Source organism: Peromyscus californicus, unplaced genomic scaffold (assembly GCF_007827085.1).
Source record: "Peromyscus californicus insignis strain IS unplaced genomic scaffold, ASM782708v3 Scaffold_4__1_contigs__length_199733344, whole genome shotgun sequence".
NCBI classification, from domain to species: domain Eukaryota; kingdom Metazoa; phylum Chordata; class Mammalia; order Rodentia; family Cricetidae; genus Peromyscus; species Peromyscus californicus.
The window spans coordinates 164,591,747-164,618,575 of NW_026294562.1; the positions used below are offsets into that span (position 1 = coordinate 164,591,747).

Here is a 26,829-nt window from a genome sequence, read left to right on the forward strand (position 1 = left end):
GTTTCAAGCATATACCCAAGAAAAAGATTTTCCACTATGCTCATTAACTCTATCTTTTTTCTCCAGTCTATATCTGTCCCATCAGATTTCTAATTATTTAAAAACTGTAAACTGCTCCAAATTAAAATCAGGTACCCCTACACTTGCTGTAAACCATATTAACTTGATGTTTCTGATGGAATTCCAAACTGACCCTGAGCCTCTGGCTTTAACCATGAATTTTCATACTGCTCTAAAGCTCTCTGTACTTTGCCTGCCCCAGGTTGTCCCTGTAAACCTGGATAGCAATAAAAACAGATGTCTCCAACCTTAACTCAACTCCTTCCTTCCAATCTTTGATAAGCACTCCAAAGATCCAAGGTCTTGACAACACCATCATAATTTCAGCCAAGAAGCAGTTACAGAACAGATTACATAGGCCTTCATCACCAAAAAACAGTCTGGAATGTCAGGACCAAAAACATCCTTAGGAAAAATGGCTAAATTGGTGCTTATTAGCATACCAAAGTGCATGCTGGCCTCCATGCTCTCATGGCAAATACTGTTACAGAGTTCACACAAGTATTCAGTATCCTGACGCCTCTTTGCTCTTCTTACCCCAGTCCCTAGCCTATACTTATCCAGATCATAGACTTCTATTCCCCAGCCTCTGATTTATATATAACACTGTCAATTTGATAATGCCTATTCTTGGCTCTCTTTATCTTCTTGGCCACTCTCTCTCATCTTATTCTGTTTTAGTCTTGCTTTCTTGATCCCCACTTAGTGGCCTGGCCTATTCTGCTGGTCATGTTCTGTCTACTATTTTCTCTCTCTGCTCTGGACTCTTCTAGATGCCCCTAGGTATATTCTCCATCATACCTAAAATAAATAACTTCCCTGTAATCATAAAAAGGAAAGAAAATATTGCATTATTTCTCCATTCTGAACATCTATTTTAAATATAAGTATGTTTATAGGACACTCAAGCAGAGAGGTGCTATGTGGGAGGCGAAAGTACTAACATGAGTGAATGTATGACACTTGGCAGTAGAGGAGCAATACTGAGAAAATGGCAATGATGTGCATGTATGAACCAGTTTTATAATGAATCCCATTATTGTATACACCCAGTGAAAATTATCCAAAAAGAAGAAAAAAGCTGAAATACAACTACACAGTTGTGAGAAGAAATGTAAGTTTATGAAGACATTCTACCATACACTACTTAAATTAGGTTTGAATGTCTCTATAAATATAATTTATTTATGTTTTGCCCAGATGTAACAGAGCAAAAATTATCTACAAATTTCTGTAGTATGTTTTGTATTTCAGATATTACTAAGGTTGTTTTAAGCTGGAATTCTGTGAAGCAAATTGGAATTAACTGTCAATGTATAGTAGACCAGTAATAATAGGAACAAATATTTGATAACACAAGACTAAAAAATTCAGGGCTGGAGAGATGATTCAGAGGTTAAGATCACTGTACTACCCTCATAGAAGACCTGAAATTACTTCCTAGGACACAAATAAAGGAGCCTACAGACATGCAATGGCAACTCCATGGGAACCAATGCATTCTTCTCATCCCTAAAGGTACTACACACAGAAATATATGTGCACACCCATGTGCACGATGCACACCTGCAACATGCACTTGTGCATGAGTGTATACATGCACACACACGCACACACACAGACTCACATAAAAGAACCAACACTACTCCACTACTACTACTACTACTACTACTACTACTACTACTACTACTACTACTACTGCTATTGTTACTACTAATACATTTTAGAAAAAAACCTACAAAATTCAATAATAAGATGTATTCTATGACCATATCCACTCAGTCACCTGTACAAGGACAGGAAAATAAACACCAGTGTCCATGTAAGATTTTAAAATTTTAAGAATTTATTTCCATGGAAACAGCCCTGGAGGAAAACCAGCCATTTTCTCCTGGAATACTTTATCAAAGGTTTCAGCTTGAGCTACTGTAAAGTGGTTCTTCCAGTCCCCAGCCACACCTGGAAAATGTGAAACAGACACAGAGATGGGTTAATGATGATTATAAATCTGCTCTCATTCCTTTATTCACATGATCTTATCATCTGCTTAAGTAGGACCACACAGTCAATAAAGTAGAACTAAGAGTTATTCTATGGAGAACAATTCTTATGCTTTGAAAAATATGCAAACAGACTTGTACCTCTGTGTAAGTAATGTCAGCCATCTCTTATACGAACATATCAACTCCACAATATAACAACATGGACACTGGATCTATATTTTTAATGTCTAGATTATTTCTCCTTCTCAGTAGACATGTTTCCATCATACTATCGAGCCCAACAGATTTTCATATCTCAATTACCCAAAAACACTTCAATCGTTCTTTCTTCCTTTTAGGGTTTACTTATAACTGTTCTGCAAACTATGCCATCAACTTTTAAAACACCTTTTAAAATTAATTATAATTATGTGTCTGTAGCTGCATATGAATGCACATGCCTGCAGAGGTTGAAGGTATCAGATACCGTGGAGTTGGATATACACACAATGGTGAGCTCCATATCAGTCATTTGATATTTCCATCAGATACAACAGACACAAAATACTGCCTGCTGAGAGCATCTCAGGATATCTGTTTTCTGTCAGTATGGAGTTTGCTGATGCGTAAAGATGATTTCATACCCAGTATTTTTTTTTTACCATACCTTCGTTCTCATAACCACATTTAGGAGGTCTTTAGGCTTGGACATTGAAATCTCCTATAGTCCAAATTATCACACTGTATTACGTGTTCCTTAACCATGAAGTGCTGATGTGTTCCACATAGTTACTTCTTGTTCTTCTGTTTCCTTATTTTTGTGATGGTGACCCTGTCTTCCTATCTTCTCTCCATGTAGAATTCTACAGGCCCTCTCCTTGCTGTATTTTATTTCATAGCTGTGACACTTTGATGAATTTCCTCTTTTTCAACATGCTTGAAATATGCATCTAATACATTTGGAAAGTAAAATATTTCTTAAATTATCAAAGGCTTCATTTATCAAAGTGTATCAGACATACAAAAACATTCTCAGTATAGAATTATTGAAAGGATTAGTGAATGAGTAAGGAAGATAGTGGCCTTGTTGCCATTTTGCTGATGAAGAAAAATTAGTCCTTGAGAAGTTACCAGCAGTATAGTGATGCATGTAGATTTGAAGCCCAAAAGACTGACAGTAGAAGTCATGTTTTTTCCTTACTAAAATACAATCTTTGTGTATCACATAAGTTAACTTTAAATTCCCAGTTGTACACATTAAAGAAAATACAATTATTGATACACAATAGTCAAATAATATACCATTACTTGTGATGACTGTAAGAGTTCCATCTATTAATACTGGTATCTATCAATGCCCTTTGCTACTTTCAGCTTCATTATTATACTCATTATTGGAACAAGTTGTGTTATTGTATCCCACAGTAATCTTGATCCTCATAAGCCAGACTGGATGCTGAGCTACCAGAATCTCAGCAAATTCATTATGTCTGCCAAATGGAATGAATCAGTCCAGATGAGAGAATCATGTTTGTGGAGTGTACTCATGAAGTTCTCAGTCCAACTATCTCAAAATCTTGTGTACCTTTCATGCATGTATTTTTTTTCAGTGCTTCTTTCTAAAAACCTCCTGAAACTCTGATGTGTCCAGGGTCAGCAAAATCCTAATGCATAGTGGCTTAACTCCTGTTGGAAAGGAACTTCCTCCTAGTTTCAGAGGCTGCAGGTCTCATAAAATATTGTTGTTCATACCCTTCTGGCTTTTTTGACCTGTAGATAGTGGGTTTCTCCATAGGTCTTCCCTCTGTTTCTCAGATTAATATCTTTTTTGTACACCAAAGAAAATGATTACTGACTCAGTACTCTGTCTAGTAAATATCTACTGTGAACTAATTAGGGTCAACACCTTTGTAGTTTGTCAGAAGACATTTCCTCCCATGTGTCTTGATTGTGACAATGTCTTTATCAAAGTTATGTCAACTAAACAGAACATCTCTCCGGTCTGTATTTCCTCAAGTATCTAAATATTGAATCATAATGACCAAAATTGTTTGTGGAAAATTTTTTTCATTGGAGCTTTAAACTAAATTAATACCATCTTGCCAGATAAGTGAGTCTCCCAGGTAAAGAGTAGCTCTTCAGATTATCTCTCTAGAGGCAAGGAAATGTATCTCTCTGGTGTCCTAAGAAAAGCAACTAAAGGACAAAAAAAAAAGTTGAGAGAACTCCTCTCGTTCAAAGCTAGTATAACATTTAACACAATTTTTCATTCATTATGATTTAAGGATTCGGTCTATTGGTAAGTAATGAAATAAATTTTAGAATTAATCTATGATATGCTCATACTTTCCATATTAAGCAAAGGAATCAATCTAATATAGGGATTAAGAAGATCAACATTTTCCTCATTCTTCTTATTCTTTTCAAAATGTTTCCCAACATATGCATCTCAGCAACTTCTGCACTGGAGTCATGAATCAGGGTGAGGTGTGCAATGAAGTTTGTCTCCCCCTTCATTGACCCTGTTTCCTGTGGAATTCATGGCTTATAGTGAGTTTAATACAAGGAAAACAATTTCTCAGAATAAAAGTTATCTTCAAATACAAAAGAAATGGGTGTCTTATATGATCACAATGATAATTAAAGCACACATGAATTTAAGGCCATATCCAGGTTTTGAAATAACTGCTATATATTTTTCTCCTAAAAAATATATTACATGAAAATACAATGTTTTAGAAGAGACTAAACTAAAATCCCAATGTGGTCTCATTCTGGAAAAACATAGCTGAAAAAGAGGAAAGTACACTTTTCTTCATGTAATTTTGTTCCAAACTCTAATTCATCTACTCTAGTGTGTCTCACATAAAACTTTTGTTAGTTTCAGTAGTCTGTCTCTATTAAACAAGCCATCTTTTTGTTTTGGAATTTCATTGAAGCCATTTTGTACACATACTCTTTTATCTCTGCCAAATTATTATTCATTTCAGGAAATCCGATAATGGGCTATTTCTTCTCTTATTTGAGGTCTTCAGTTCTTGTACAGAGAACTCTATCTCCATAGAGTCTGGGGCACAGTAGTCTGAGGTTATGGGTCAATGGCAGTGGACCCTACCATAGGCCTCAGTCCTTAGTGTACAGATGATCATTTTCTTGAGTTGACATTTTTGTGTGCCCAAATCTGAGTGTAATTTCCTCTTGTGAGGATACCAGGAGTACTGAATTAAATGGAAATCACTAGTGACTTTAACTTACATATCTCTATATATACTCCTGATGTCCTTAGAGTCTTATGACCTGATCCTCACACTGTAGGTTGGAGGTTGACTGAAGATTAATGCTGAAGCATGTAAATAATTGGAAGAGGAAAATTAAACCTGTAACTCTCTACTTCCTGCATTTATATCCAAGTTTTTTAGTCATCCCCAAATACCTCACATCTAACTCATTCCTTGTTTAACCCTGAGTCCCATCTCATCAATTATTCACTAATTTGGTGTGGTGTATTCTGGAGTCACTCCTCAACTGCAAATCTATGAAACCATACCAACAATTTGCTCATAGCATAGAGAGGTGGCACAGACATAGAGAAGATGGGTATTCCCATTTCAAGGGAGACAATTCGGAAAAAAGACAGTAAATACGATCATGAAGCAATCCAAATTGATCTTGGCAAATGCCATCGTATTTTAACACTGGAGGATAATTCACTTAGTTCTTATAAGTTCTAATCTTATCCTGCATTGGATCAACAATCTTGACCTATTGAACATCTTTTCCAGCAGTGAATGAAAATGTATTTTGTGATTATCACCCAATATGTATCTTTGGTTCTTTCCATTAAACATTTTCTTAGAGTTTAGGGTTATGATACAGAGAGCCTAAGAAAGACAAACAAAAACATGTCTCTCATTTTCCATTGAGGATATTGGATACAACCCTCTAAAGTCCCAAGATCGTCTCCCAGAAAAAAAGCAATCTTTTCAGTGTTTCTGAAGTCCATGTCATCACCACAGAAAGATTCCCCTGCAAGGTCTCTGAGAAACTATGAGAGATTAGCAATGACTATTGACATATTCACAACAATTTCTTAGTGCCTCATTGGAGCAAAAAAGCCCTCCACTTATTCTTACATATTTTGTAACTAAAGAGTTTCTTCACCTTTTCTCATGAGGACCAAACCATTAATAATAACACCATTTAGGATGTGACTAGAATTAGACATTTTGTTTTCTTTCATGGCTTGGAAGGAGCTGTACTCGAGGACCAGATCTAGCTCATCTGGCTCCAGTTTCTTTCCTAGGAAGTCACAGATCTTCTCTATGGTTCCCCTTGTATTCTAAAAGAAAAATCAAAACAAAAATAAGGTTAATATTTAGAGAACTCTGAGAAAGCAGATGCAGAGAAGGTAACTACAGATGGAAGATGGAAAAAGAAACATGAAGAATAAAATGGCACCATAAAATGAGAAAGTATTCAATGGGGTTTAGGAAAGAAACAGGCCTTGTAAAGAGGGCAAGAGTCACACATAACATTTGCATATTTAGTCGACTTGCAATGTGACTGATCTCTGGCCCCTAAAATACAGAGGCTCCTTTTTTTATGGGGGAGTTGATATTAGATGGGTCTCATATAACGTAGGATGTCCTCAAATTTACATTGTATTGAATGAAGACCTTAAACTTCTGATCATTTTGTCTCTAACTGTCTGTTACTGTATTCACAGGTGTATGCCAACCTACCCACTAAATACAATGGGATTTTTGTCTTGAGACAGTATGCTATAGAGGGAGTCCTATCTGGTCTGATGCAAATTGTTGTGGAGACCAGACTGACCTCAAACACAAAGAGGCTTTCTCCTTAAGTGCAAGCATTAAAGGTATGCACCCTCATACTAAACCTGCCCTCAAAAGTTTAAAGATACTTATAGAAATAGTTCTAGAAAGCGTCAATGTGAATGAAGGCAATATGCACAAATAATTTGATCGGGGTTCATATTTATGCCAAATGATACTTTTTTCTATGGGTAACTGAGCATAACACAGATTTAAAACACTTTCATAAAAAGGTTCTCAATAATTTTTACTTGGGGCTCCTGCCAATATTTTATTTTGTTTTGAATTATGATTTCATGCTGCTACTTAGATGGACATCAAATTCACAATCTTTTTACCTCAGACCGCCCAGACTGGGATTATAACTGTGCACTCCCACAACTGGCTCAATTCTTGGGGTTGGTCATAAGAATGCAAAATTTTGGAATAAGGAAGACTTTGCTTAGAATCCAAGCCCTACACATGGGCTCATAAAGGAATTTTTGGCTCTAAACTTTTATTACATATTGTATCACAGATTCTGTTAATATTTATTGTAAAGGTAAACAACCATGGCAATAACAGAAAACAGTGCATTGAAGGGTTGCAAAGGAGACTTATGGGAAAATGAATAAGCATGCAGCAGAGGTGGGGAATGAAGTTTTCTGGGAAAAATTGAATTCTACAATGAAAAATTCAAATATTTCTCAAAAGACAAAGTATCTGATGGACGGCATTGCTTTTTACATGGAAAATTTCAACCCCTAGAAGATAAAATCAAGAGTGCATATTATTTTGGAATGATTCAATTTTTATGTTTTTGTTTATCCTTAATATATTTCATCAAAGATTACTTTTCTGACTTGCTCTGGGATGTTCTGTATGTCAAATGTGTTGCTGATTGGTCAATAAATAAATCCCTGATTGGCCAGTGGCCAGGCAGGAAGTATAGGCAGGACAAGGAGGAGAATAAAACTGGGAAGTGGAAGGCTGAGTCAGACACTGCCAGCCACCACGATGACAAACAGCATGTGAAGATGCCGGTAAGCCAAGAGCCATGTGGCAAGGTATAGATTTATAGAAATGGATTAATTTAAGCTGTAAGAACAGTTAGCAAGAAGCCTGCCACAGCCATACAGTTTGTAACCAATATAAGTCTCTGTGTTTACTTGGTTGGGTCTGAGCAGCTGTGGGACTGGCAGGTAAGAGAGATTTATCCTGACTGTGGGCCAGGCAGGAAAACTCTATCTACAAATGGCGTCCAACGTGGTGGCAAGAGTTTCCACCTAAAAACTAAGAAAAAAGATTCTAAAACTGAGCTAAAAACAGTTCCTAATTGTCTCTCTCAAATGAGCGGCAGCTGCTGGTTTGAGCTACTGGCAGGTTCCTGGTGTGTGCGCTCGACCTGCAGTATGGCGGGAATGAGGCCTCTGCAAGTGGCACATTAAGCTACGTGGTGGATTTAGACTTTGCCAGTACAAAACAAAATAAAGAGGTTTCTGGGCTACATGCTGCTTGGATAAAAGCATAGACCCACGATAGCTCCCAGAGCTGGTGGTAAATGTAGCCACGATGGGAAGCTGAGGTGGGCAGAGCCAGCAGCCATAGCTGCTGCAGTCTAAAGCAAGAGATTCACAATAAGACAGATTCAGATGTAATAGTATACAATGTGTGTAAAATATACGTAGGCTTGAAAGAGACAAAAAAGGTGATATATACAGTTATAGAAACAAATACATAGTTTAAAAAAATAAAGTCTTTAAAGAGACAGTGAAATTAATATAAAAAATAAGCCACGTAAAGATGAATATTACACAGAGAATCTGGATTGTGTTGTCTTTGGGATTCTTAACTGCAGAGAGATATTTGATTGCAAAGGAAGCTGAGTTAAACCAATATGTATACTTTAAAGATACCTTAACTTCAAAATTTGGATGTAAGGATGTGTTGCTTTGGAAAGGAGACTCTGCTTTTGTTCCCACAGAAAGGCAAAGGCTACAGATTTGTTCCAGATTAAGATACATCAGGTTTGATCAGCCAAGACCCCATGAAAGGTCTCCGATGACACCATGGCCCAGATGATCCAACATCCAGATTGGTTTGAAGGCAACTGGCTCAGACAATACAGCCTCATGGAGCATTCCATAATCCTAAAATTTTCTTTGTGTCCCCATAAGATACATCGCCCCCCTCCAGCAGGAAGTAGTAAGAGATGCTATGCCCAAATTCCCAAATTATATGTAATTTTAATTTGTTAAGGTTAAAACCTTCCTTTTTGGAAAAAAAAAGAAAAGGGGAAGTGCTGTGGGATGTTCTGTATGTCAAATGTGTTGCTGATTGGTCAATAAATAAATCCCTGATTGGCCAGTGGCCAGGCAGGAAGTATAGGCGGGACAAGGAGGAGAATAAAGCTGGGAAGTGGAAGGCTGAGTCAGACACTGCCAGCCACCACGATGACAAATAGCATGTGAAGATGCCGATAAGCCACAAGCCATGTGGCAAGGTATATATTAATGGAAATGGATTAATTTAAGCTGTAAGAACAGTTAGCAAGAAGCCTGCCACGGCCATACAGTTTGTAACCAATATAAGTCTCTATGTTTACTTGGTCGGGTCTGAGTGGCTGTGGGACTGGCAGGTAAGAGAGATTTATCCTGACTGTGGGCCAGGCAGGAAAACTTTAGCTACACTGACTCATGCCAGGGAAGGAGGTAGACTGACCACATATTTTCTCCTTTTCCTCTTCTCTTCCAGTTTCAATTCCAAAGTCTCATACCAAGTTCTGCCACAGAGTATGTGTGGCATTTCCCCCATCTAGAGTGGATCCCAAAGAGCTTCTTCTCCTATCCTGACTCTTCCTACTCATAAGATTTTCCCAACCCCCTACTTCAACTGTCCCTCCTTGGGAACCCACAGATTACTCTGGCCAGGGAAAAGTAAGCTAACTATAGATTTTTGGCTCACTCTCCATTCCTTTGAGTCCCATCCCCCAGTATTATTCCCGGTTCTGCATCAAAACACCTATATCAGACACCTCCATCTCTAGTGGATCTCAGAGACCCTCCTAAATACCCCTACCATAAATTGTTGATTGGTCCCATACCTCAACTCAATCAACCATTTCCCAAGAACTCACAGGCAAAACTGGGCATGGAAGTAGTAGACTCAATGCAGAGCTTTATCTCTCCATTTCCTCTTTAAGTCCATTCTCCTAGTTTCACCATCATCTCTGTGCAGAAACCTGCTGTAGACTCTCCCCAAAATTCCCCAATATAATGTGTATAACATAGGTCTTAGTCTCCAAAGTTCCTTCTACCTACTCATTGCTTTCCCCTCACCTCCAAATCAAGAAGACACTCCATAAGAACCCACAGGCCACTCTGACCAGGAAAGCAAGTAGGCTATCTTTAGATCCTCACCTCTACCTTTGTTATCCCATGGCCAATCATTCAGTTTCATTCACAGCTTTATATCAAAATTTTGCTGTGGCCTGTCCTCACTCAGTGCCCCCATTTCCAGGTGATTATCTATGCAGTTCCTGTGGAAAACTCTGCTTTCTTCCATCCTGGTGTCCTTCCTATCACCACTCATAGGCCACCCCCTTTTCTAAGTGCCATGGAATGTTCCTGTATTCTGTATAAATTATGCCTAGAATGGTTTAATTAAAAATCTGACTGACCAATAACCAAGCAGGATATGGTTAGGCAATAAAACCAAAATATGGAGGAGAAAAGGAAGGTCAGAGTGGGAGTAAGCCACTGAAGAATCAAGATGTTATAGGCAGTTGAAGCCACAGAACATGTGGCAAATATAGATTAATAAAAATGGGTTAATATAAATGTAAGATCTAGTTAGTAACAAGCTTGAGCTATTGGCTGAGCATTTTGATGTTAGTATAATCCTCTGAGAGGTAATTTGAGAATTGGCTTGTGGGAGAGAAATGTCCATTTACATATGGCACCCACTGTGTGTCCCACAGTGCCAGAGGTTTTAAAAAGGTTTCTAGACACATAAAAATAGAGCCAAGAAGTTTTACCATTCATGCCTCTCATGTGGGCCACTATACAGAGACACATCCCCTGGCTGTGACATGTAGGCTTGATCTGCAGCATGGCAAGTAATCACAGTCTCACACAGGACGAGGTACAGAGAGGCAGCTCCCACCCACATGGTAGGTGGCAAATTTGTATTTTATGCTCATAAAGACAGAAAGGATTAGATATACACAGGAAGGACATATTCAGACATAAAGGCCTCTAAGGGGATCACACCATGTTTGAAAAATATGTGTAGGCATGGTGGAGAGGAAGAGAAAGAATAGAAACAGTCATTGATTTAAAATGATTTAAACACAATTAAGTAAAATCTTTAAAAAAGAATTAGAATGATAAAAATTATGATAAGCCATATATAGATCAAAATACTGTTAGTGAGTGAATGATAATATCTGAGAGACATTTGATTATGAATGCTATCAAATTAAACCAATCTATATGTTTTAAAATTATCTTGAATTCAAACTTTAAGTCATAAGTTATGTTAATGGGGGGAGAGGATATGCTTTTGTTTCCACAGAAAATAAGAGCCTATGGATTCACCCTGGATCAAACAAATCAGGTTTGATCAAGAAAGATCCCCTAAAATCCTGACTACAGACATGAGAAAGCAAACCTAAAGTAAATACAAGAAAAATGGTGTTTATTTTACCTGCTCCAACATAAAACAAAAAAACATTATTTTTGGCTAGTTAGTATACAATGCACATTTTATATTCTTAATAAAGATATATATATATATATATATATATATATATATATATATATATTACCTTTAAAAGTTTCCATATTTCAGACCAAGAGGACCAAACACCAATAAAAATGTTGAGGGTGATCCAACATCCAGAACAGCTTTAAGATTGCAACTAAGATGATCCAGCCTCACAAAATATTCGAGCCAAACCTTAACAATGATCATGATATTCTCAGAGTTCCTGAAAGTTTACCAGCACCCACCAATCAGCAGAAAGTAGTCAAGAAATCTAGATATACAGTCCCAAAATATTGGTTTTAAAAGTTTGTTTTCATTTCAGAAGGGTTGGTTACAAATTGAAATTGGTCATAATCTCCTTCTAAAAGAAGAAAGGGTATATGATATAGACATGATGGAAAAAAGGTTAGATTATTATGATGGGAAAAAAGAGTAGATTATGGAATATTTAATCCCCCAAACAACTGTTAATCTCTAAATATTTTATATTGGAATGAATTTTACTTTATTTATACAAATTAAAAGTTACTTTGTTATAATGTATGTATACTACTACTATTGCTTAAGGTAAGTTTTATGCAACTCGATAATAAATGTAATGTATAGTTAAGCAATACAGATCAGTAGTCATCTATAATAGTCAAATTATAGTCTTGTTAGTTAAATGTTCTAGTTATACAAACATGTATTTTAAATAGATAGGCAATCTTCAAAACATTCAAAGAACTACAAAATATGACATTTAAAATGTTTTAATAATTAAAGCTTTTCATGAAAGTGAGATATGTGTGTCCTGGCAGCACCAATCTGCTTCAGAATAGATGATGAACATCAAAGAAACTGTATGGAGGGTTTTTTTTATGAATAACGTTAGCAATGTTGCTGACAGTCACTGTAAAAATTGGATCAGGAAAATGCAACAAGTGTTGACTCCCAAACTTTGCCAAGACAAGTTAGGAAGTCTTTCAGAATTCTCTGCTTCACAGTAAAGTCTGTAGACTATTCCAGGCCTGTATGCCAAAGATGGATGCCCCATCATTGCAGAGGATCTTTGGGTGTCTGTTGAGATAGCCTGATGTCCCTGTCATTGAGTAATATTTCATCCTTCTGGGATTTGGTGGAGTTGAAAAATAAATAGTTATAAATAAATATTCCTTAATTATGACGGAAAGTAAATTAGATACAAAGCTTTAGACTAAGATAAGGTACATAATTATTTTATCTACTTTTGCCAAACGCAAATGGATTGGGTATTGGTACTGTAATTCTTAATAACTTTTTCCATTTTACATAGCTTTACTATGTTAATGATCAAACCTTCCTATTAATTTAAACAAAAAAGAGGGAAATGTTGTGGAATATTTCTATACCCTGTGTAAATTATGTTCTGATTGGTTTAATAAAGAAGCATATTGACCAATACCCTGGCTGGATAAGGTTAGGTGGAAAAACTGAACTACAGATGGGAAAAAAAGGACACAGTGGAGAGACACATCTGAGAAGCCCAAGGAGCAAGGTGCTGGAGGACAGGTAAAGCCATAGGACCTGTGACAATACAAAGATTAATAAAAATGGGTTAATTTAAATGTAAAAGTGAAAATTCAAACCAAAATTATTCAAAAGAGAAGGTGGAGGATATTTTATACTTATTAAGGTAAAAATCCACCACGATGACATTTCAATTCTTAACATTCTCCAATGCAATGGCACCCATATTTGTAAGAGAAATATGACTAACACTGAAATCAAACACCAAATCCAAAACATTTATAGTGGGACACTTCAGCAGCTCATTCCTATAAATGGACATGCAATCCAGAAGAAAATTAAACTGATAAATAATGGAATTATCAAACATTATGGCATAAGTGCCCAGGACATACATCTATAGTACATTTCACCCAAACACAAAAGGTTATAATTGTTTCCCATTCCCTCATGGATCCTTCTCCAAAATTGATCATATACTCAGTTACAAATCAAGTATCCACAGATTTAAAAAAATTGAAATAACACACTATATTCTGTGAGACCACTGTGAGTAAAATTTGCATTTTGAAAACTTAGTGTTGAAACATTTTAGATATTCTCTTCTATGAATATATTGAAATTTTCAGTGTCTTCTAGCTCACCATGAAGAAAACCTCAGTACTTCAGAGCACAGGACACCTTCCTCCCTGAAAGATTGCATGCCTTTGTCCTCTTCTTTTTATCAAAGAGAGATGGCATACATTTCGGCACATCAGTGGTGTGACACTGTTTACCCCTTCCCCACTACCACTGGGTTATCAACTGTATCAAAATTGTTGCATAGACAGAATTGAAACACCACTAGAACAAGTTTGAGCTACCCCAACCTACTTCAGGGTCAAGTAGGGTGGACTAGGTGGCTGGAGAGTAAATTACAGTAAGATGTAAGTAAGATGCACCTTAATAAAGGAAATACGGTATAATCTCACATTTAGTGACTCTTCATGACCCTACCAGTGATAGAGTAGGTGGAATAGGGATACTGAACAATGTGGGGTGCTGCACGGGCTGAATTGCTAAAGGATTTTGTGATTGCTGTAAGAATGACAGTTACCTTTTTCATGTCTTCATAGCTCAGTAACAGGAATTTGTCATTTCCTCTCATAGACAGCCAGTCACGGGTGTGCTCAAACCATGATCCATATGGCACTGTGTGAAAGGGGAAGGAAATTATTGATTACAAAGAATAAAAGTGAGGTCTGCCTATTATTATTCACTTTCCACAAATGGCAGACACTTTACTAAGAAAAACAAAAGCAGTATTTACAGCATTTAATGTGATATTTTATGTAGCCATATCAGAGGAGCAGTAGGCAGCAACTGAAGATCAGTAGATTAGTCCACCAGGGAGGAAAGTTCTAATGGGTGAATCTCAGATAGGTAAGGCCCCAAAGGCTTTGGTTCTAGAATATCTTTTGCTAATGTTGCACCTTTACATTTATGCCACTGTTATTTTCCTATGGTATCTAGCATGGTGTGAATGCATGTGGGAAGATCCCCACTTCCCTTAATTTATTATGACTATCTCTGGGAAATATCCCATTCTACTGGGCATTTTAATTTGTGGATTATTATAAAAATGGTTTCCTCCTAAGCCATTCTGTTTAGAGCAATGATTTTATACAAAATAATTGTGTTGGTTTAAATGTTATTTGGGTGATTTGGGTTCTTTAATAAATGTAGTAATTGATTATGATAGAGTTTAGTTGCATGGGGAAACTAATAAAGTCAAAAGCAAGATATGGTGTTTCCCCTGCCCATGATAAAGCATGGGCTGCAGTGGATAGAAAATAAGAACAAGGAAATTTCACATACCTAGTTTCTTTGGAGTATCCATATGGATTGTGGTTTAGGATAATGATTAAGAAAAACAATTGTGTTGTAGAATATTTTTTAAAGTATGTTACTTTTTTATGTTGCATTTGTTTAACTTTGGGAAGTTAGGTTGTGGTACCTGTCTAAACACCTGATGGTCTAATAAAGATCTGAAGCCAATAGTGAGGCATGAGAAAGGACAGAAGGGGCTGGTAAGCAGAGAACATATAGAAGAATTCTGGGATTAAACAGGTCAATGAATGAGAGAGAAGTAGGAAGACATCAGAGTCAGCCAAACGGATACACAGCCAGTGCCAGAAGAAGTAAGAGTAAGAGTAAGACTTATAGATGTAAGAGAATGGGAAAATCCCAGAGGCAAAAGGTAGATGAGTTAATTTAAGTTAAGGAAAGCTGGCAAGAAACAAGTCAAACTAAGCCCAGGTGGTTACAAGTAAGAATAAGCCTCCTTCTGTGATACATTTGGGAGCTGGGTGGTAGACCACCCAAAAGAGTAAAAAATGAACAACAACAAAATTGTGTCCCAGAAGTTAAGCTAGCTCAAGTTCTTTTAATCTTAATTTTGAGACATAAGAACAAAGATAATATAAGAAGAAGATATGAGTGGGAATTCCATGATATTTGTTACTCTATGGGAAAAAAATCTAAGAGGTGTTACATTAAAATTACCTACTGTTAACTTGCCACAACCTATAACTGCCTTGGAACAGATTTTTAATGAGGAATTCTGTAGATCACGTAAGCCTGTGCATATATCAATGAAAGATTATCCTGATTGTTAACTGATGATGTAAAAGGTGAAGAATTATTGTGGCAGCCCCATTCTCTACTGAGGTGGGTTCAGGAAAGCATAAGGTAAGAGAATATTAACTGAGGGCAAGAAAGCAAGAGCAAACATATTTATTGTCTCTCTACTCCTGTCTGTGAACTCACCGTCTTAATTACCTGCCTAGGCTTCTCATCAAAATAAAACTGTAACTTGGAGTTGTAAAAAATATTAACCTTTTTTTTTCCTCTAGGTTGCTTTTTGTTAAAACAGATGCCAGTTAAGATAAAGGAGGAATATAGAACACTGTATATACAAGACCACAAAATATATTTCCCTCACAAAATTATAATTAAAAAAAGTACATTGAAACTGGCAAAAGAGAAACACCAAGTCAAATTTAAAGGAAGGTCTGTCAGAATAACAGATTTTTCAACTGATGTTAAAATGCAGGAGGGCCTGGGGCTGTATTTCAAGTTCTAAAGACAACCATTGACAACTCAGACTACTGTAGCCATCAAAAATGCTTCTCATAAATGAAGGAGAAAAAAATATGCTAAAAATACGCAAAATGAATTTATGACCATCAAAACAGCTCTACAAAATATACTTAAAGGAATCTTTTCCAGTAAAGAGAAAAAATGAATCCATAAGACTGCAACAAAGCAAATGTTAACCTCTGTGTTCAAGTTGAATCAACTTAGAATTATCTGAGAGAGTCTCATTTAAGAGTTTGTACAGATCAGATTGGCTGGTGACAAAGTATTTGAGTTGTTGTCCTGGTTGATGATGGGTGTGTTAGGGCCTACAGCATAGGTAGCTGTGACTGGATTTTATGAGAAAGACAACTCAGCATAAGACACTAAAACAAGTTAACATGCAGATTAGTAAAATGCTTTCTGCTTCAGATCCTTCTGGAGATATTGCTTTGACTTCTCCCATAGATACATTATAATCTGAAAATTTAAGCCAGATAAATAATATCTTCCCATACATTGCTTCTGGCAAGAGTGTTTTTTATCACAGAGACCATAAAGCAAACTAGACCAATAGTTAAATAAGAAAACAACTCAATCACCTTGGTTAAATCATCAAAATGAGAGGAATCAACAAACATCTTTCACTAGTGTAGCTAAAGTGCTGTGGGATGTCCTATATGCTGTGATATGTTGCTAGGGTTGATTGACAAATAAAACACTGATTGGCCAGTAGCCAGGCAGGAAGGATAGTGTAGGTTGGACAAGGAGAGAGGAAAATGCTGGGTGGAAGAAGACTGAGTCAGAGAGATGCTGCCAGCCCGCCATGGGGAGCAGGATGTAAAGTACCAGTAAGCCACAAGCCACATGGCAAGGTATAGATTTATAGAAACGGGTTAATTTAACATATAAGAACAGCTAGCAAGAAGTCTGAACCATTAGGCCATAGAGTTTGTAAATAATATAAGTCTCTGTGTTTTAACTTGGGGGACCCTAGTGGGAGAGATTTGCCTTGACTACTGGCAGGATGGGACACAAGAAAACACCAGGTACACACTAATAACTGAATATTAATGGTACCAATTCCTTAATCAAAAGACACAGTGTAGGACATTGGATTAAAGTATTAGGATGTTTATATTTGTTGTAGTTCATCATATAAGACAGCTATAAACTTACAATGAAATAATGGAAAAAAGAGATTCTGGGAAAATGGAGCTAGAAAACATGAATATGTTGCTGATCTAATCTGACATAATAGACTTGAAATGTATTGAGCAATGATACACATTACTTCCTACCACTTAAGGGGACAATTCATGGGAAGAACTGTACAATTACAAGACAGGTTCACCCAGTTATGCACAGAAAATACTACTAGATGTAAAGATATAAGTAAGTATCACAATACTTTCATTTCCAATAGTTAACACTTCATCTCAACAGAAAATAAATAGAATTAACTGACATCATAGGTAAAATGGTCTTAAAGGACATCTATAGAATATTGTATCCAAACACTGAAGAATACACTATGTTCTCAGAAGTCCATAGAATTTCTGTAAAATAGACATATACAAGATCACAAAGAACATCTTAAAAACATAGGGGAAATGAAATAATTCCTTATGTTCTACCCCAGAAGTATAAAATGACTATAAATATATAAGAAAACCTTGAGAATATAAACAAACTCCTGGAGAGTAAACAACTCACAACTTAATGATGAATGAGTCCTTGATGAAATCAAGAATGGAAAGATTATCACAATGAAATGAAACAAAAATACCACACAATTCTTTAACCTATGGGATGCAATGAAAAATGCCCCAAGAGGGAAGTGTAAAGTTCAAATTAACTACATTATAATGTCAAAGAGATTTCTAATAAATTCGCTAATGAATCACCTTAGGGCTTTGGAAAAGGAATATGTCAAACATCAAAATTAGAAGCTGGAAAGAAAACACTGACATTAACAAAAGTTAGTGAAATGAAAAAAGCAGCAGCAACCAAATCCAGAGAGTCAATGAAATAGTTTGTTCCTTCAACATATAAATAATATTGACAAAATTTTGATAAATTTTGATAAATTTCTTAATGGTCTTATTAAAGAAAAAACCATGAAGCCAAATATAGGGGTAAAAGCCTTAGAGAGATCAGGTAACTAGGGAAAGCCACTAACCAACCATAACTCACCAACTCTGCAGCTTCCATAGAGAGTGACTGCTGTGGGATGTTCTGTATGGCAAATGTGTTGCTAATTAGTCAATAAATAAACACTGATTGACCATTGGCTAGGCAGGAAGAGTAGGCGGGACAAGGAGGAGAATAAAGCTGGGAAGTGGAAGGCTGAGAGAGAGAGACACTGCCAGCTGCCACGATGAGAAACAGCATTGAAGATGCCGGTAAGCCACGAGCCATGTGGCAAGGTATAGATTAATGGAAATGGATTAATTTAAGCTGTAAGAACAGTTAGCAAGAAGCCTGCCACGGCCATACAGTTTGTAACCAATATAAGTCTCTGTGTTTACTTGGTCGGGTTTGAGCGGCTGTGGGACTGGCAGGTGATAGAGATTTGTCCTGACTGTGGGCCAGGCAGGAAAACTCTACCTACAATTGGTGCCCAACGTGGTGGCAGGAGTTTCCACCTAAAAACTGAGAAAAAAAAAGATTCTAAAATGGAGCTAAAAACAGCTTCCTAATTGTCTCTCTCAAATGAGCGGCAGCTGCCTGTTTGAGCTACTGGTGGGTTCCTAGAGTGCGTGCTCGACCTGCAGTATGGCGGGAATGAGGCCTCTGCAAGTGGCACATTAAGCTGCATGGTGGATTTAGCCTTTGCTAGTACAAAACAAAATAAAGAGGTTTCTGGGCTACATGCTGCTTGGATAAAAGCATAGACCCACGATAGCTCCCAGAGCTGGCGGTAAACCACAGCCATGTTGGGAAGCTGAGGTGGGCGGAGCCAGCAGCCACAGCTGCTGCAGTTTAAGGCAATAGATTCACAATAAGACAGACTCAGATGTAATAGTTTACAATGTGTGTAAAAGATACATAGGCTTGAAAGAGACAAAAAAGGTGATATATAAAGTTATAGAAACAAATACATAGTTTTAAAAAATAAAGTCTTTAAAGAGACAGTAAAGGTAGTATAAAAAATAAGCCCCGTAAAAATGGATATTACACAGAGAATCTGGATTGTGTTGTCTTTGGGATTTTTAACTGCAGAAAAACATTTGATTGTAAAAGCTGTTGAGTTAAACCAATACATATATTTTAAAGATACCTTGACTTCAAAATTTGGATATAAGGATATGTTGCTTTGGAAAAGAGTCTCTTTTGTTTCCACAGAAAGCCAGAGGCTATGGATTTGTTCCAGATTAAGACACATCAGGTTTGACCAGCCAAGACCCCCTGAAAGGTCTCTGATGACACCATGGCCCAGATGATCCAACATCCAGAACGGTTTGAAGGCATCTGGCTCAGACGATACAGCCTCATGGACTATTCAATAATCCTAAAATTTTCTTTGTTTCCCCATAAGATACAGCGCCCCCCTCCAGCAGGAAGTAGTAAGAGAAGCTACGCCCAAATTCCCAAATTATATGTAATTTTACTTTGTTAAGGTTAAAACCTTCCTTTTTGAAAAAAAAAGGGGGAAGTGCTGTGGGATGTTCTGTATGGCAAATGTGTTGCTAATTAGTCAATAAATAAACACTGATTGGCCATTGGCTAGGCAGGAAGAGTAGGCGGGACAAGGAGGAGAATAAAGCTGGGAAGTGGAAGGCTGAGAGAGAGAGACACTGCCAGCTGCCACGATGAGAAACAGCATGTGAAGATGCCGGTAAGCCACGAGCCATGTGGCAAGGTATAGATTAATGGAAATGGATTAATTTAAGCTGTAAGAACAGTTAGCAAGAAGCCTGCCACGGCCATACAGTTTGTAACCAATATAAGTCTCTGTGTTTACTTGGTCGGGTTTGAGCGCCTGTGGGACTGGCAGGTGATAGAGATTTGTCCTGACTGTGGGTCAGGCAGGAAAACTCTACCTACAAGTGACTTCCTATCTACCCAGTCTTATATGACTTGCTGTTTGCCCTCTGATTGGTCTCTTAGCCCAGATACCTCACTTCCTCTTCCTACACAGCTCCATCATTTTCTGTCTATCTGTACAGACCGCCAGGCCTCTATGGTTGGCACTGGGATTAAAGGCATTTGTCACCATGATTGGCTCTGTTCTCTAGTGTGGCCTTGAACACACAGAGACCCAGCCTTCTAAGCGATAGAATTAAGGGCATGTTCTACCACTGCCAGACTTCTTTGCTTACTTAAAATGTCTTGCTATTTCCTTTGATCTCAGGGTAAAAATATATTAATGCAAAAGTGAAATGTCATTCACATTTCAGCACAAATAAAATATCACCATGGATAAACTAAGAAAAGGAAGAGAAACAGCAAAAGATAATACAGTTAAGTCATGAAAAGGGAATCACTCATTATGACAAGCACCAGTGAATTCAAAGAATTATTAAAGTTTACATTAAAATCATTCCACTAAACCAGAAAATCTAAAATATATGAATGAATTTCTTCATAGGTTAAAACCTATCTAAATAAAAGTAAGATGACTTTTAAAAATTTTAAATAGGTAGATGTGAGGACAATGCACAGCAGTTAAAAATATTTACTTTTCTTCTAGAGGGTCAGGATTCAATTTCCAGTACCTACATGATAGCTCACAATGCCATCTTCCTGCCTCTGTGGGCACAAGACACATATCCAAAAAACACACATGCATGCAACAAAACCCTTCTACACATAACATAAAATAAACCTGTAAAACTGTCAGGCCTGACCCAGGCTCTCATTTGCCTCCTCTAGAGACAAGGGAAGGCACAGCAAATACTGAGGCTGAACAACTCAGCTACCACTGAAGCTCATATCCTCAGTCTTTCATTGGATCTCTCCAACATCTACCCTATCTATGAGCTGCTTGAGATGATGGAAAGAGCTCGTCCTGTGGAACCATGGCCACAGGGATTTCCTTGACTTTGAGCAAGAGTAGGATATCTGAGAGGAGTCTGGATGAGGGTCCAGTATTGATGGTGTAGCAGAAGCCAGAGGCCCTGGACCAGACCAGCCTTTTATTGCAATGAACATTTGAAATTAATTTGGACAAAAGGGCATGTAGTGTGACACACAACAGCTCCCAATGCAACTATAATGAACAAATATATGGTAGATAGATGGTGAATACAGAGGAGTGAACAGGTTCAAGTATGTCAGAATTGGAGATGTGAGAGCTGTGACTGGTATGAGAGAAAACTGCTGATTGATAGCAGAGCTTGTCATTCCCCAGAGGGGTCAGTGAGAAATTTGTTTTCTGTTTTTGTTTTTATTTTTGTTTTCATTTTTTATTTTCTTTTGGGTGGCAGGATACAAGGGTTGAGGGTAGATATGAAAGGACAGGGCAATGAGTGGGACTGATATGCGTGATGAAAAATTCCCAAAGAATCAATAAAAATTATGTTATAAAAATATTCTAAGGCCTATAACAACAATGAGTTTGCAAAAGTAATTAAAAATCTCTAAACAAAGAGAAATGTTCAGACGAGATGAATTTTTCCAGACCTTCAGAGAACACAAAGATTATTGAACTGTTACATAAAAGAAGGAAAATAAGGCTCATTACTAAAGTATTTTTTGAAGTATCATCTTGATACGAAGAGCAGACAAATATTCAACCACAAAAATATCCTATCTACCAAGATCTTTGATTAACACAGATGCAAAGTTGCTCAATAAAATACTTTGTTAACATATTCAGGAACTTATCAAAGAATAGTAAAATGGCTGAACAGGTAAAGATGTTTATTGGCAAACCTGAAGACCTAAATCCACATGGTCAAAAGAAAGAACACATTCTTGTAAGTTTTTCTCTGGATTCCACCAGCACATTTGGGTATACATAGAACCACAGAATATATATATATGTACATGAACATGCACATGCACAAGTACACACACACACACACACACACACACACACACACACACACACACACACACACTATATCAAAACAAAACAACCATTCACCATTATCAAGTTGATTTTACTTCAGAGACTCAGTGACGGACTGGTTCAATACACAAACATCAATCAATATAAATTAAATATTATAAATGGGCTCAAGAACAGAAAACCCTTTGTAATCTGTGTAGATAAAGAAAAGAATTTTTGATAAAATTTATCATTCCCTCATATATAAAATGCCAAAGAACTTAGAATAGAAGGAACATTGTACTGGCCATATGTAGGAAAACTGTAGCTTACATTCCACTAGGTAGGGGGAAATCCAATATATTTCTAGTACAAGCAAGAAGAAAATTAAATGACTTCCTTCACTCTTTTTAAATATAGTACCAAATTCTAAGATAGGAAAAAAGATAAATGAACAAATAAAATCTGTACAAATAAGAAAAAATCAAGTCAAAGTACCTATTCTTGAGTGATAGAATTCTATCAGTGCAAGACTGAAAGTGTTTAGCAGGGATCACTTAGATCTGATAAAGACTTTTAACAAAGTGACAGGGTATAAAATTATCAAACAAACATAAATAGTTTTTCTCTATACCAATGATGAACAAATTGAGAAACAAATCAGAGATATCAGTCTATTAACAACTGTCTAAAGAAAACATCTCAGAATAAATCCAAGCAAGTTTGCTGGCTTGTAAAAAAGTCCCATATAATGTTCAGTTTCGAATACTTGGTTCGCAGTTGGTGTATCTTATGGGAAGATCAGCAAGTATGAACGTGTTGGAGGAAATATGTCATCTGGGTGGGATTTCGGGTTTCAAGGACTAACACTGTTTCGAGTGCTCTCCTTCTGCCTCCTGTTTGTGGGTTGAGGTATGAGATCTCAGGTGTTACCCCCATGCCATGCCTGTCTCCCTGGTGCCAAGCTTCATGTAATAGTAATGATTGACTCTTAGCACTCTGGAATCATAAGTTCCAAACAAAGCATTTTTCAATACATTGCCTTGTTCATGGTGTTTTATCCCAGCAATAGAAAAGTAATGAATACACCCAGGAGGCAAAGCCCTCATTACTGAAAATCTCAACACATTGAAGACAGATTCTTATGCAGATGTTTGGAGATGGAAAATGTTCCCATGGTCACAGACTAGAGAAATTCATGTTATGAAAATGCCCATCCTACCAAAATGAATGAACAGACTCAATACAATACCAATCAAGATTTTATTGTTAGCCACAGAAATAAAAATTAATTATATTCAAATTGATACAGAATGGTTGGATACTCATCCTTAAATTCAACACTACAGAGCTATCTGTAATCCTCAGGGATCACTGCAGAAGAGGGAGTGTAAATAATGTAGAAGTTGAATAAAAGAAAGAGAAGGGATGGAAAATGCTGACATGTGGGCATGACAAAACAAGTGTACTCATGATCTTAAAGCAACTGAAGCAGTTGCAAAGATCGTGCATAAGACTAGCCCAAAAATGAGGTATCATGGACTGATGCAGATACTCATTGGACACTACAACTCCATAATGAAATTATGAATACTGAATGATTCTGGGTGGTAGAAAGTCACTGTCTTCAGTTGTGTCCCCAGTGAGGTGTCAACTAGGTTTCCATTTGTAGTCAAAATCCCACATTCCCACATAAGATAATAATCATGGTTAAATTGAATGGGTCACCAATAAAGAGATGTGAAAGTTATAAAAGAGAACTGTAGGGAATGGGGGTTAATAAAGGTGAGAGGGAGATAACAGAGGGAAAAGGATTTCAATAAGCAGAAAATAATTTATACATCTTTGTAATTTCTTAAGAACAAATTCAATAATAAATTCATACAAAAAAAAACCAATTCCAGATAATCAAAGCAACTTTGGAAAAAGATAAGACCTTATTTCAAGTTATACTACAGAGACAGAGTAATGAAAACAGCAAAGCACTGACACAAAACAAACATGTGGATTAATTGAAATGAAAACCAAGACATAAGTTCACACAACTGCAGGCACTGTATTTTTGACAAAATATCAAAAACATGCATTGGAAGAAAGATGGTATCTTCATTTCATGGTATTTGGGGAACTAGATTGCTATGTGTAGAAGAATGAATTTCGATCTTAATCTTTCATCACACACACACACACACACACACACACACACACACACACACACACACAAACACACATTCACACCAGTTGTAAATGTATGAAGACCCTCAAGAGAAGACACAAAACTCTGACACAGTGAGGAAAATACAGGAAGTGCACTTTGAGAGGTAATCACAGGTAAGGACTTTCTAAATGCTACTCATCTCACTCAGAAAATAAGACAAATACTCAACAAGTGGGACCCCTTGAAATTAAAAGTTTTCTATCCACCAAAGGAAATCATTAACCATGTGAAGATTCAGCTAATAAAATGGAAGAAAGCTTTGCCAGTTATATGCTTCCAGACAATGTGTATCTAGTATCTAAAAGATTTAAAGATAATAAAATATACAATATAAAGAAAGAAATGGATCAAAACCTGTGGTATGGAACTAAAAAGTATACCGTAAAAGAAAGAGAATGCCTCATATAAATTTTGAAAGTGTTCATCAACATTAGCTATCAAGGAAATACGAAAAAAACTAAAAACTACTTAGGAGTTCATCTTATCTATGTCAGAATGGCCATTGTTATTAAAAAAAATTATGCCAGAACTTTAACATAGAGAAAATGTGTCTCAGTAACAACAACAAAAAAGGCAAAAAAAGGAAAAAAAATCAAATAAATGTTCGAAATGTATGTTAAAAATGTTTGAAATGAGAAGATAATTTAAATACAAAGGGATGAGAAAGGAGTAGATGCAAGTAATGGACAGGACTGTTGAATGAGAATATAGGCTAATGTTTTTTTGTTCTATATTTCTCATGGATTTGGGGGTTTTGTGGTCCAAAATTGGGTGAAATATAAGCAATATTGAAATTATAACATTTAATATGAAGTTCCCCAGCTTCTCTTTTGGATACTAATTCTAACTGCATATAAATTAATTACATTGTATAGACTTTGAGTCTCAATAATTTTGGTGAATCTGGTTTTTATTTATGTGCAAGTTGCTTTATAATAAAAATTCGTTTTTAATTTTTTTTAATTTTCAGAAAAATTGTGGGGAAAGAAAAACACTGTTGGGACTGAAAACTACACAGTCATTACTTAAATCACTGTGGGAATCATTAACAAAGATGAAAACAGAAATTCAATATGACCCAGCTATCAAATCTTAGGTATATACTCAAACTAGGTAGGTATATACTACTATACACATAGATATATACAACTACATAGGTACTTGAACATTTGTGCTAATTGCAGCTCTATTCACAATAGCTACAGAACAGGTTTAGCCTAGATGCCCATCAATTGAAAATAGATGAGATTGTGATATGTACACACATTAAAATTTCATTCAGCTTTGAAGATGAAGTTATGAAATTCACAGTAAAATAGTTGGAACTGGAAAATATACTTAATGAGGTAACACAAGCACAGATAGACTAACACTGCATCTTTTCTCTCATACTTGGATCCTAAACAAATTCTTAGCATGTTTACTTTGCTGTGTAAATAAAGGAGAGGAAGGCAGAAAAGAACCATTGGAAGAGTAGCAAGGAAAAAGAGACCTTAAGGAGAGAGAAGTACCAGGACACATATGGTATCAATATGAATGAGGGAATATGAGACTGATTGTGTGGCTGCAAAGATGGGGTGGGTAAATTAGGGACAGAATTAACCAAAACCAAGAATATATGAAAATGCCACTAGTTTGTAAGCTCATTTAAAATTTTATTAAAGAGTTTAAATCAAGGCAGCTTTCATGAGCAGGTACTATTGCTCCTAGAAGCTATTGGTTATAAAATGAAAACTCCATTGCTATTATTGGGATACCTCCCTAGTAATTGTTGCCTAAAATGGGCCTGAGGATCCAAATAACGTAGGCAATTGTCACTATTGTCAGTTGCCCACAAAAACTGGTTGGTAAGACCCTCTTTCTTTTTTCCTTCCTTCGTTCCTTCCTTCGTTCCTTTCTTTCTTTCTTTCTTTCTTTCTTTCTTTCTTTCTTTCTTTCTTTCTTTCTTTCTTTCTTTCTTTCTTTCTTTCTTTTTTGGCTTTTGAGACAGGGTTTCTCTGTGTAATTTTGGTGCCTGTCCTGGATCTTGCTCTGTAGACCAGGCTGGCCTTGAACTCAGAGAGATCCACCTGGCTCTGCCTCCCGAATGCTGGGATTAAAGATGTGTACCACCACTGCCCAGCTAAGACCCCATTCCTAAAGCCAATCTCATAGTCTTGTCACACAACTTAAGGAAAGAAAACTGGTAATGAGCTGAAATATGCCTTTCTGCTGAATAGCCCTCATTGTAACAGAAGGTTTATGTAGGATTCTAGTGGGAGATTCTTGTCAATAATATATCTCAGTTATGGACACTGATATCTATACTTCAACCATCCATACAATATATACCTACTGGTGCAATAACTGCATTTGTGGTATCAGAGTAACCAATCATTTTCTGAT

At 36.6% G+C, this 26,829-nt stretch overlaps 1 protein-coding gene across 2 annotated transcripts in view; it reads right to left on the reverse strand.

Moving 5' to 3' along the window:
• Positions 1-1,906: 1,906 nt before the first annotated feature.
• LOC128094379 (sulfotransferase 2A1-like) overlaps positions 1,907-26,829 on the reverse strand; it is a 28,678-nt gene continuing 3,755 nt past the window's right edge. Inside the window, exons 4-6 of one of the 2 annotated variants that reach the window (XM_052712726.1) lie at positions 14,208-14,302; positions 6,204-6,381; positions 1,907-2,019 (exon numbers count right to left, since the gene is read on the reverse strand). In XM_052712726.1, the coding sequence (XP_052568686.1) occupies positions 1,907-2,019; positions 6,204-6,381; positions 14,208-14,302 (386 nt within the window). The remainder of the gene's footprint in view (positions 2,020-6,203; positions 6,382-14,207; positions 14,303-26,829) is intronic. The other variant, XM_052712727.1, reaches the window with a different exon arrangement.